The following is a 12993-nucleotide window of genomic DNA, read 5'->3' on the forward strand; positions in this document are numbered from 1 at the left end:
TTCAAACTGCAGAATATAACTTAAGTAAGCTAAAGCCATGCCAATATCATAGCCTGTGAGGTTTATCTGAGGTGTGAATGTTGTTTGTGAAATTGTCACTATAAAATACAACTTGGTGTTCAAGAGCACAAAGAAGCATTTTCATACACAGGAACAGTACAAATCCTGAATTGTCAAACTACATCAGAAAGTCAGTGGTGCTATACCTATCCCACGTCTATCAGTTACAAATCCTGCGTAAAGTATATTCCATCCTAGGGAATGCTTAACACCCTTAGATTAATTAATCATTTTCACTCACCTCAGAATGCAGTTACAGATTTCCCAATTTAAAAACAAACAGGTTTAAGTTTAAGGTTTAAGAACAAGATGGTTTTTGTTCATATGTCTATGTTCTGCTGTTTTCTTTTTGTTGTCTGCTGTGAAACAAATTGCCCCCTTGGGGATAATAAAAACCCTCTCTCTCAATCAAACTCTGAAATATTTTAAACCACCATGTACATGTACACATTTAAATAGTGAGCAGACTGACTGAGTAGGACTGCTTGGATAACATTTTGAGCTGAAAATGCCGAAAAGCATTGAGCAAGCAACTATATAAACTGCCATTAAAAAGGACATGATTTTAATTAACACAAGAACAGAAAATAACTACCATGCCCTGCTTGAGTTTCTGTTGGCTATCACCATGATTTATGGCTCCCTCTCCATGGAAAACACTGCAGAGTGAGACATTCAGCACAAAAAACCTTTTCGGTAATCCAGAGACACTAGGAAACTAGGAACTGTGAAGGACCGAGCACATCCTGAAGGACAGAGAATCACCACACTGGCCTGGGACCATCACATCAGTCTGTGTAATCATTCTAGACTGTAGAAGCTACAGCATTAAAATCTGCAGGAAGAAATAACCTGAGTATCAGTGCAGTGACTGCAGTGTGCCTTGTGCATAAAAATGAAGCACTCGAAGGCCATTCGGACATAAGAGGTTGACAGCTTTCTTAGTTCCCAGACGGGAACTGTTTTGCAGGGGGGACAAAAAAAGATGGACACAAGACATAATACTTTTAACACAACATGAATCTATAAAAATAAAAAAAACAGTCCAACATAAAATACATAAAAAGTGAGCGAAACAGATACTTAAAATACATACAGGTACATGATGAAAATAAAATATATCAATCAATTAATTACTTGCGCAAACTGAGCAGCCGTAGGAATAAAAGAGAACATCGTTCTATTGCACTTTAATCTAGGTAGTCTAAATCAACACCCTGATGCAAGGAGCTCAAACTTACTGTGCAAGGGGCAGTCATGGCAGTCAGTGCTTATACTGGCCTTCCACACTATTATGTAGATGTCAGCCAGCTGTAGCTGTTGTGCAGCAAAATCTCTACTGGCTACCTTCACTATCCTCCTCACTCTGATTTCATGACAAATACTAAAGTTACCAAAAAGCAGGCTACCAGTGAATGTTAAAACAGATTTAATCAAAGTTTTATGGAATAAAGTCATTGTACTACACTCAATTAAAAGAGCAAAGTTTTCTCAAGAAGAATAGTTGCTGACAGCTCTTCTTACATATGGCATCTGTATTTTCCTCAACGGTTAACTTGTCCTTCGACGGTTAAAGAGGCATTTCAACAACAGAGCCAGGCTATTTGTAACTGCTGAAAATGTCATGCTCCAAAATGACTGTTGATTTGACAACTGGTGGTTGCTTTCTATAATCAACAGATTATAGTTGTTAGACCATTCAACAAAAGAATCCGACAGAGTCCTATAGTCAGTGTCTACATCTTGGAGGAGATAAGGACAGCGTCATCATCAACTTTAATGAAGTTTAATGTTCCAAACCACTGTACTGTACGTACAGTTGTATGCAAAAGTTTGTTTGCCAAATTACATGTTTTGTTGATTTTCTAAGTGAAAAGAACACCATCTCTGCAGCAGCAAACTTAAACTTGACATATTTCTGCTAATTTTAATGCACAGTTACTATTTATTTGCTGAATTTAACAGATTGAAAAAAATAAAATAGTGAATGTGGCAAGTACAAAAGTTTGGGCCCCCTATCAGTCAGTACTTAGTAACACCCCCTTTAGTCAGAAATAACAGCCTCCAAATGTTTCTTGTAGCCAGCTAACAGTCTTTCTATTCATGTTTTGGAATTTTTTGCCACTAGTTTTCCCACTACATTTCTAGTTCAGAAATATTCTTAGGTTGTCTTGCATGCACTGCATGTTTGAGATCTACCCACAGATTTTCAGCAATATTAAAGTCTGGGGACTGTAAAGGCCATTCCAAAACCTTCATCTTTTGTTTCTTGAAGTAGTTTATGGTTGATTTTGAGGTATGTTTTGGATCATTGTCTTGTCGTAATATCTAACCTCTTTTCAGCTTCAGTTTCTTCACTGACTGTGGGACATTAGCTTCCAGGATTTGTTGATACTTAGTAGAATCCATTCTTCCCTCTACCCACACAATATTTCCAGTGCCACTGGCTGCCACACAACCCCAAAGCATAATAGATCCACCCCAATGCTTGACAATTGGCAAGGTTTTCTTTTCTTCAAATGCTTCTCCTTTTTTTCTCCAAACGTACCTTTGGTGATTGTAGCCAAAGAGTTCAATTATGACTTCATCGGACCACAGTACTTGGTTCCAAACTGCCTCTGGCTTATCCAAGTCTTGTGTTATATACTTCAGACGTTGACTTTTGCGATGAGATCGCAGGTAAGGTTTCCATCTGATGACTCTTCCATGCAGGTCATGTTTGTGCAAGCAACGCCACACAGTAGTGCACCACTACTCCTGTCCCAGCTGAACCTTCCTGCAGGTCCTTTGCAGTGATACGGGGATTTTGTTTTGCATTCCTGACCAGTCTAAGAGCAGTTCTATTGGAGATTTTTCTTGGTTTTCCAGATTGTCTTCACTTAAACAGCTCCCCTTAACTTCTATTTCTTAATGACATTTCAGAGAGTGGAAATTGCAAGCAGGAAGCGTTTAGATATCTTTTTATAGCCTTCCACTGCTTTGTAAGAGTCAATTATCTTTATTTTCTGATCCTCAGTCAGCTGCTTAGAGGAGCCCATGGTTGTTGAGTGTAAGCACAACACCCTGAGAGGTTCGAAGAGTCAGAGAATTTATTAAGCTCTGAATTGTCATCACCTGACTTAGATTAAGGCCTAACGAGTCAATTAAGTTCCGAGACCTTACAAAAAAAAAACAACACTAGTGGATCAACTGGAAGGGTGTCCAAACTTTTGTACATGCCACATTTAATGTTTTATTTTTTTCAATCTGTAAATTAAGCAAATAAGCAGTAACTGTGCTTATTTTGCATTAATATGTCAAGTTAAAGTTTGTTCACTGCAGAGGTTGTGTTAACTTCTTTTCACTTTTTAAAAAAACATGTAATTTGGCCAGGGGTGCCCAAACTTTTGCATTAAACTGTATAAAGAATGTACAGGATGGAGGATAGCAGAATGATTGCACATGATGGAAGAATCAAACCGCCCTGACATAGAAACACGTCTCTGACAGCAGGTGAGAGGTGGTGTGTTTTAGTTCCAATGACTGTAGCTTTGCCCATGACAGACCTAGTGGAAAATGCCATGATGACCATTATGCTGACTGTTGCTTTGATGAAGCCAACCAGCGGGGTCGATGAAATTCAATCATGTGAGAAGGTACACCTTTAATACCAGAAAACCTCTGATAGAGACTGAGGGCAACCTTACTGCAAAGAGGTACAGAGACAAAGTCCTATAAATAACAATGTTTCTGTTCCTACCTGCCAATACTTAAGTATTTCTTAATAGGGCAATGCAAGCTCCAATACAATATCCATGGAATCAACTTGCCCTCATCACCAACAGGAGACAACTGTGAGTGGCAAATCCTTACCAGCCGGCTGCAGCTACACAATAAGAGTGGCAGAATATTCCACAGCAGTCTCTCCAATGGATAATTAAGTCACTGTTGCAAGACCGTGTTAATGTTCAGGAAAAGTCATATCTTAAATTAGCTTTGTAATGTTTTTATTTTGACAGTGTGTCATACTTCAATCTAAAATTCTCTGAGCTTCATTTTTTCACAATTTCAGTGATTTTGATATCTAAATTTAAAACATTTGATTAACTATATTAGGTCTGAATGTTTCAGTTAAATACAGACATTTTTTTTAAATGGCGATTCCATTTCATCAAAGCTTTTATCCTGGTTTCTTTATAACCAGGATACAACAGAACATTTCTAAAACTATTGCATAACTAAAAATCCAAATTTACAGTCAAGTGAAATTGTATTTTCAACTATTGGGAAAACTTCAAAATGGCATAACCTGTTGCCTATGCACATTATTTATAAAATAGTAGCTGGATTGTGCTAAAATGAACCCAAAATTCAACTTCGTGCTCCATGGTTCTATGCTTTACCTGTAGCAGGTGTTGTCTGAGCAGGGGTTGTGTACCCGGACAATTACAAAGACGTGCTGAAAATGGGAGCGGATGTTCTTGGGGGTGAAGGGTTGGGCCCCAGGTTCCTGAAACACGATGGTCACGATGTCGTTCCCGATGTGACGTTTCCTCAGCAGCTGCAAGACCAGGAAACCTGTATCGGGTGCTTGTGTAGGGAGACTTTTTCAAATGGAACTATGAGCACTTCTTCTGAAACCTTAAATCCACTTCCTTTACAGATGGTGCTGCCTTGTCATTCTAAACCCAAACTGAGGTTACATTATACTGAGTAAATTATTACTAAGCAAATTATATAAATGTCTCTGTTGTGCAGAGCACAAAATATCACGGTGTGAAAATAAAAAATCTAACTATTGCAAGCAAGATCCAGCTTATGTAGAAAAGCAATTCTATTTAAATGCATTTCACCCTAACTTAAAAGACTTTACATGCAAAGGAAAACCTCACTGGAAGTATTCTAACAAACTAAAGAAGGGACTAGGAGGAAATAAAGGAGTGGACTGCAGTTACACATCGTCTACAAACAAGTTGAATGCTTTTTCCCTTTTAACTGAAACTCACTGAAAAAAAACTACATTCTTGATCCTTGCCTGTGAAACATCCCTGAGTATTCAAGTACACTTAGGCCTGATATGTGAAATACTACTGAATAAATGGGGTATAATGTTACCTGCTGTTTATTGTTAGGCGTATAGGGCAGCATGGTGGACACATGGAACATGATCTCATAGTCTTTATATGTCGTGTAGAGAGAGTGGGTCCCAGTGGAATCCGCTGTAATTAAGCAAGACAGGAGTTTCAATTCCACTTTATCACCACTAATGCTGGTATTTTTACATCTTCTGCACTTCTTTATCTCTCTTTGATTCTCAAAGAGAATAATCTCACCACCCCATTTCCTACCTCAAATTTCAAAACACAAACAGGTCAATGGCACTATACTTATAATCTATAATTACAATCAGAGTCATTGCTAAAACTCATTTTTGCTATAAACAGAGTAGTGGATCATGCTTGACAACTGTAGCACCAGTAAATACATTATTGCATTAGGAAGAGCTGCATTTTCAACTGTGTGGAAAGACCAAGGTAGTGCAATGAAAGGGCATTTGTTCAGTAAAGCCACTTGTAACAAACAGCAGCAAAGAAAAACAAGTATCCAAAAGACACTTGTTTCTGTGATTCTACAGAAAGCATTACATTTCTGACTCCATGATTCAATAAACTATTGAGAGTGTGTCTTAGAAGACTGCCTGTCAGGGTTATGTGATGTATTATGGAAATTTCATTTTCATCCTTTAGTTATTTATGGTTAGCAATTATCTAATTAAGCACCTGTACATGTCAACAGGTTTCAGATAAAATCTCTTCCTGACCTCACCTGTTCCCAGTCACAGCACACAGCAACTCTTAATTCTCTGAGCATCACCTCAGGCTGTAGCCTAACCCCCCCACCAGGCCCAGGCAGGACGTACTCTTGGTGTCGAGCTGTGCCCGGTACTTGGTGAAGCCCTTCAGTCGAACCCGCTCCCCCAGCAGCTGCAGGAACTCCTCCATGGCTGGTCCTGCTGACTCGTTGTTGTACATTTCCTCCTCGCTGCTCTGGCCCGCCTTGCAGTACATGATGCCCACCTTCAACTGAAAGCTAAGCTAAGGAAGGAGAACGCAAACAGACCAGTTAGGCTGATACAAAGAAAAGACTTATTCTTCTCAAGTCGGAGGCATCATTTTAACCCATGAAATACAAGGGATGCTTACATTTCAATGCAGCATGAAATTCAGCATGATTTTTTTAAAGTTATATTTTTTGCAGCACAATATATAAAAAAATCTATGCATACACTGTGCATATAAAGCAGCTCCGTTTTCTACATTCACCTATCCCATCTGTTCAACAACCCCATGCCGCAATTCTTTACTTTACTTCAATCATCTTGAATTCTAGACATGACACCAGGAGCTATTATCGTGTGAAGGTAGTTCGACAAGGCAACAAAAACTCCGCTTGTTGTTATCTCACTAAACAGAAGATGCATTTCTTTTGGGGAAAAAACAAACAGTGTTAATGTTTTTCCTACCCCCTGCTCATCTAGCTTCATCAGCTGCTCAGTAACCTTGGGCGTGTTGAGGGCGAGGCGTAGGCAGTGTACATTGAGCTCTGGCACAAGGTACTCCAGCACCTCTTTAAGAGGAAGCCCACGCGCTGTGCCATGCTTCGAAGTGGAGGGCACCGCATCCTCCAGGATGGACCCCCTCAATGTGGTCAGCTGGATTAAAAACACAGAGGTCAGCAAGTGAGAGGTTACAGAGCCATAAAGGAGAAGGGGAATGCCATTCAGTGAGACCAAGTATCAGTGGATCATGTAAAGCACATGACCTTCATCTTTTATGATTCAGAAAATGAATAGAATTGAACAGAGACTGAAGGAACAAAATGTCTTCTGTGTGATCATCTGTATCTCTGGGAATTTACCTCAATCACCTTTGCTAGGCCACATGATAAATGTAAACCCCATGAAAGCAATCCCTATTGAAGACATTTCTGGGTCCAGCACTATCAACAAAGGGCAACAGTTCTCACTTTACAACAGCCAAACAACTTGAGGTCACGGACTGCTACGAGGGTGTGGAACAGCCAGGAACTACTGTGCTTTGTTCTGCAAACCATTAAATGGATTATTGTGACCTGACAATAATGTGTATTATTCAGGATTGATTTTGGAACCCAATAGAAAAAGTATGTTCATAGTAGACTGAACTGTATATGAACTCTGGTCTCATATGCTGCTAGAAGGCAAAGACGTCTCTCTTGCACACCCTGACTCCAAACCACCAGCACAAAACAAAGGGATATTGTGCCCATGGTAAAAAGCCTCTTCCTGTGACATAAGAAAATCTACATTAAACCCGGCATCCAATTTTTGGGTAAAACAATTTTAGGTGAGAAGAGGCAATTTATTGTTTTCCAGGCTGCAGCTTTATATTCTCACCTGCAAGAAACCCTCTTCTCTCATGGGAGTGAAAGCAGATAGCAAAGATCCTGTTTTTCTAATAGATGGCCTACTTTAACCCTAACCTAATAAGATCCAGAATAATGGTACTGAAAGGCAGACTTCTCTTCTTTTGCAAACTACAGCAAAAAATGATGAGGCCTTAACAGCAGTTGACACTGCAGTGTGCTTACAAGGACAAACAGTTGCACTGTGTGAGTGAAGTAGATTGTTACCATTACTGATCTTATATCAGTCACTTAACACATGATGTCATGTTATAACTCTCCTCACATTCATCATGATGATGAAGAAGATCACTTTACTGGCCATATACAATTTCTTGTATTCGGAATTTGTCTTTTCGCATACCCCAACTTGCTCTCCATGAGACATACAGACAGGGAGAGGAGCTTGGGGTCAGAGCGCAAAGACAAATGTACTATCATGCAGTTCTATACAATGCTTAAAACAAAAAGATCTTTCCAGTCTTTCCATATCAAATTGCCCACTGTTTGCACATTTCAAGGAAATCCGTTCAGGTTAAATTTGCATTCCATAAAATGATTTGATAATGCATTTTATTTAAAAAATATTTTAAATAGCATACAAATATACACATATATTATAGATTTATATACTGTTTACAATCTGACCTTTAAGAAAATTGAGATACTACATTGCCCTGCAAAAGCAACTAGACTTTCTTATGGTAATACAAATTACAAAGGCAGGCATATGCATCTGTTTAAATGTAAAAAAAATTTCCAAAACCTAAAGATTCAAAGGACTTCTAAGGGTAAGAAAGCAAATGTCAACATGTTATGTGGAAAAAAAACAGAATTACTGATTGCATACATATTCAGACCTGTGATATTTGGTATCATGATCTTGATGAAAAGCAGAACTATAACACACTGCTGCCAACACCATGCTTGACAACAGGGACAGTGTTGACTGAGTGATGTACATTGCTGGGATTGCACAAGATCCAGTTTTATATAAAAAAGTTCCAATTTTGACATCTGACTACAAAACCATGTTTGCACTATAATTTAACTATAACGTGCCTTTTTGCAAACCCATGAAGGATATGAAAGTTTCATACAAGCCCCCTTTGTGGAGTGACTAGGATATTTTAAGACATGGACATTTTCTCCTGTCTCAGCCACTAAACTCTCGAACTGTTGTGATCACACATAGAAGCATCCCTAACCAGTTTCTTCCGAGCTCAGCTGATCAGTCTGGAGGGACATCCTGATTTACAGTAGGCAGAATCTGGGTGGCTTCTACTTCTTAATGATTGGCATCACTATGCTCAAATAAATATTAAGGGTTGTTTTACGACCTCCTGATCTGTGCCTTTATACAACAATCCCTGAGTTGTTCTGTAAGCTACTTGGTCTCCACGGTTGAATCAGTTCTTCCAATTCACTATCTGACTGAGGGACCATACAGAGAGGTACGTACATTTTTAATCCTGGGGCTGAATAAAGTATTTGGAATTGAATTGAATTAAACCACTATAATTGCTCACAGACAGAGGCAACATGTCAAACTGTATGGCTTGTTAGGGTAATTTTGTATACCAAATTTATTTAGGTTTGTCACAGCAAAGGGTCAGAATACTTGTGCAATCATGACTTTTCCATTTTTCTTTCTTGCTTTGTGGTGTGTGGAGTAGGTTGTATATATAACAAATGTTAATTGGTACTTCAACATGTCATGATGGCAATGAAATATGAAAACTGGGCAAGGGCCTGAATACTTTACAAAACACTTTAAATATCACATTAAATTGTTTTGTGTTTTAAATGTTTTAAAGGAAAGCTAACAAAAATAATTTTAATAAAATCTATATCAATATATAGAGCTATAAACTCAAAGCTAGACTCAAATTTAATTTTAGACCAGGGAAATTTTATAAACTTGCTGGACTATATAAAATGGTATAGCATATTAACCAGGTTAAACAAATAAGACATGCATAGTCAATTAACAATGTTTTTTTCCCCTACTCTGAGACATGGCAGGCTACCTCAGACTAAATTACTTAAAGTCTTATTTCTTTCTTGATGGGTGTCAGAATTACATTTCAGTTCAAGTCACTGCAATTTATAAATCAGGAGTAACACCTTTATCTTATGTTGTTGTTCTGTTAAGACTAATCATGGAATTACGCTGACTGAATCAGTTTGCTAAATTGTAATTATTGCAACTTTCACAGAATTCTCTTCAGATTTACTTCAGAAGAGGCTCCATGGATTCAGGAAAGTGTATCTGGAGCAGTGCCATTATCTGACAATGCTCTCCCTTACTGCTTAAGGCCCTGCAGGAGGCTGCAGTGTGGTTCCTACCTCACTGGTCCGGAAGATGACACGGAAATTGTACTGCTGTCCATGATCCTTATTGTCTTCGAGTTTCTCTCGGCGGAGACTCACGGCCACTGGCCCAATACTCTCATCCACCCCAAAGTAATTCCAGTGCTCTGGGAGGAGAGAACAGAGTGAGACACCAAGGGAAGACAAATCAGAGAAATAATAAGACAAGAGCCTGTCTTCCCTGTACACCAGAAAAGTGGTTAAATTAAAGACAGTGGGAAGTGATAGATAGGAATACAGGGCCCTAAAAACAGTCAACAGTTTAGACCCAGGAAATTGGGGAAAACGTGGCGATTAGAGCTGATGGATTGAATACAAGTGAATTCATTGGTAAGAACTGAAGGAAGAGGTATAGGACGTCGGTTAGAAATGAGGGAGTTTAATGCAAATTGCTACAGAGTTATAGAGTAAGAGAAAGAGATTCTTCTGCCTGCACTATGATGAACCAGATCGCTCCTTCTTGCCGGATTTCACTCCTTCTTAACAAGACTGGCAGCACAATTTTCTTTTCACTTGTGTTTTCACCCAGTCAGTGCAAGAATTAAAAAGGTATTGCTTTCATCAAGGAGCCAGAGACAGGCTGAGATGAGAGCTGAACTGCTAAGTAATGGGGCAAATTGTCTTCATGTCTATTTATTATGAGCGAACTGAAGGGAAACAGGACCCAGAGGGGCTGTTAGACACTCAGAACTAATTGCAGGCGATACCTAAGAGGAAAAACGATTCTGACAGGGTCTGTCCCTTGCACAGAGATTCCCTGAGGTATAGGAGTCAGGGGGAAATGGAACAGGCAATATGATATATGCTCCTCTGACAGAGCTTTCTTCCTGGGGCACAGACAAAAAGATGCCCGTGTTTCTTCAACTCAAAATATCTCCTGATGAACACAAGTCGTTTTTTCTAAAATGGTTAAATTATTCAATTTCTTAACTCTCTCATAAATGACTCACACTGGGTTAGGGGTTCCACATAATGTATATGATCTATCACATGATCTATGTGTTCAATCACAGAATCACAAACGTCAGGACTGTGAACAGTTCCCCATCCTCAAAAGAACGGTTACCCTTACTCGGTTAATTTTGATTACAGTACCTAAATACCTAAAGAATTAGGTGGCATAGGAGCTTAAAAAACATGTATTTAGATATCTCCTCCTGCAAGTTTTTAATCACATAAAAATTAACAGTTTTAAAATGCTGAAGCTTGCAATTTACGTCTGTCAATACAAAAGGCTGTAAAAAACAATGTTTAATCCAAGAACATCTACTGCATCACTAGTTATTTCATACTTTTTAAAATTTGTAAATGATAACATTTTTCAACAAATTCATAAATTAGTGCAAAATGTCTTAAAACCCAATTTAAAATGGGTCATTAGGAACCAACGTTCCTGAATGTTCCATGTACACAAAAGGTTTAGAACTGATTTTTAATGAGCTAAGAGACTTGATGATGAAGGAAGGAAGATCTTTATTTCTACCCGTCATAAGCAGTCGCTGCCTAGAAGTAGTGATGAAATTCAAAATGTACTGACGTCAAAGTTACGGTGCTCCCACCTAAACTACACCATTACTTATTACATGTTATTATTACCCATTACAAGCCGGACAGATACTCAATTGTAACTTTCAGGCACTGGCCCACTAAAAACTAAGCTAGAAAAATAATGTTACAAGACAGGCAGCTCAGCTCACCTGAAAGTCTAAATGTGCTTCCCTTCAAGCACTTGAGAAGATGAACAACAGATACGGAGACAAATATTTTTAAATACAATTAGACTAATTTCGGTGTTCACCATTGACTGTGCTCAAGGCTGATTACCGTATATAATACAACTAGAGGAAACTGATGCACCTTTTTCTCTAAAAACCACTAAAAAGAGCAGAGATATTTAGGACAATTTAAATTCATCTTTGAAAAATCCTTATCACTGAAATATTCAAGTGAAATTTTAACATAGACTGTACTTGTTGATCATATGAAGTTTGTCTGTGATCCCTTACGTATTCTCTGTCCATAAGGTACTATTGTGATCTTCTGACATGTTAACAGACTTGGCTAGTTTTTAGAGATAGGTTTTCTTTTCTTTGGCCACTATTCTATACAAGGATATTCCTTGTCCTCGCTTAGCAAGTGCTCAAGGAGGAGTACTAAAGGAGAACTGTAATCTTGGCCTCTCACAGCAGCTGAAAAACTTGTGGTTGGTGGTTGGATGGTCTCAGCACCACTAAAAAGATGCTGGTTTTCTGATATGTGACTATGCATTCCCTCTTCTGGCATCACTGGACTCCCATTTTGATATTTTTTCCTGTGTTATAATATACGTTTTTATGTGGCCTTAGGGAGGAACCAAAAAGAAGGAGGGTATCCACTCATAGCATGGGGGTTATCATTTATATGTTTTTACTTTTCTCAAAAAAATGTAACATTTTATACAAAAAGGTTCAGAAAAATAAAACAGAGAACTCAGAGTGGTATACTGAAACCAAACAGCATTATTATATTTATTCAGAGAATACAGCAGGGAAATTTACTAGGAAAGAAGAAGAAAGAGCTATCCATGGCCAAAGTATGAGTTTGATAAATCAATGTGTGCTTGAAAACCTACTGTAATAGTACTACTTCAAAGACAGACACTACTGAGACATGTTATGGTCTCAAGAGTCTCTCTCCTATCTTGCATGCAGAAGTCACTAACATCGAAAACATTCCATTATTTTTAGAGCTACCTGTAGCTGTAGGAAAAGAATAAAAAGCCACTGTTTATCACAGCATCACATTATACTTCTGTCCTTTAAAAGCAAAATCATTGCATCTCAACACTGCTTCACAGTGAAGCAGAACTCCATCCCCAAAGGCTAGGATGAGTCGAGAAGAAAAAAATAAATAAAATTCAATTTCTAGTACTTTGAAAGCTTCTTACACATAATTTACAAATTGTCAATTGTTCTAGTAACCGCTTGTGGCAAACTGTAAGCTAAGTTTTCAACATGATTTTGAAAGTGGGTTTTAATTAGGGGTTCAGAATGTATTCTTCCCCTCTCAAATTGGCAGAACCAAAGAACATGTGAAACATGTTAACTGGGAGTGTTGTCGTAATTGGAATACAGAGAAAAGCCAGGTAAGAATGTGGTC

At 38.4% G+C, this 12993-nt stretch overlaps 1 protein-coding gene across 5 annotated transcripts in view; it reads right to left on the reverse strand.

Annotated features, from left to right (window-relative positions):
- sipa1l1 (signal-induced proliferation-associated 1 like 1) overlaps window positions 1-12993 on the reverse strand; it is a 124699-nt gene that overhangs the window by 36792 nt on the left and 74914 nt on the right. For all 5 annotated transcript variants that reach the window (XM_088648384.1, XM_088648379.1, XM_088648380.1 and 2 more), the window contains 5 exons: window positions 9832-9962; window positions 6563-6751; window positions 5960-6134; window positions 5155-5258; window positions 4443-4600 (listed from right to left, as the gene is read on the reverse strand). In XM_088648384.1, the coding sequence (XP_088504510.1) occupies window positions 4443-4600; window positions 5155-5258; window positions 5960-6134; window positions 6563-6751; window positions 9832-9962 (757 nt within the window). The remainder of the gene's footprint in view (window positions 1-4442; window positions 4601-5154; window positions 5259-5959; window positions 6135-6562; window positions 6752-9831; window positions 9963-12993) is intronic.

This window comes from Lepisosteus platostomus, chromosome 10 (genome assembly GCF_059453375.1).
Source record: "Lepisosteus platostomus isolate fLepPlt1 chromosome 10, fLepPlt1.hap1, whole genome shotgun sequence".
NCBI lineage: Eukaryota > Metazoa > Chordata > Actinopteri > Semionotiformes > Lepisosteidae > Lepisosteus > Lepisosteus platostomus.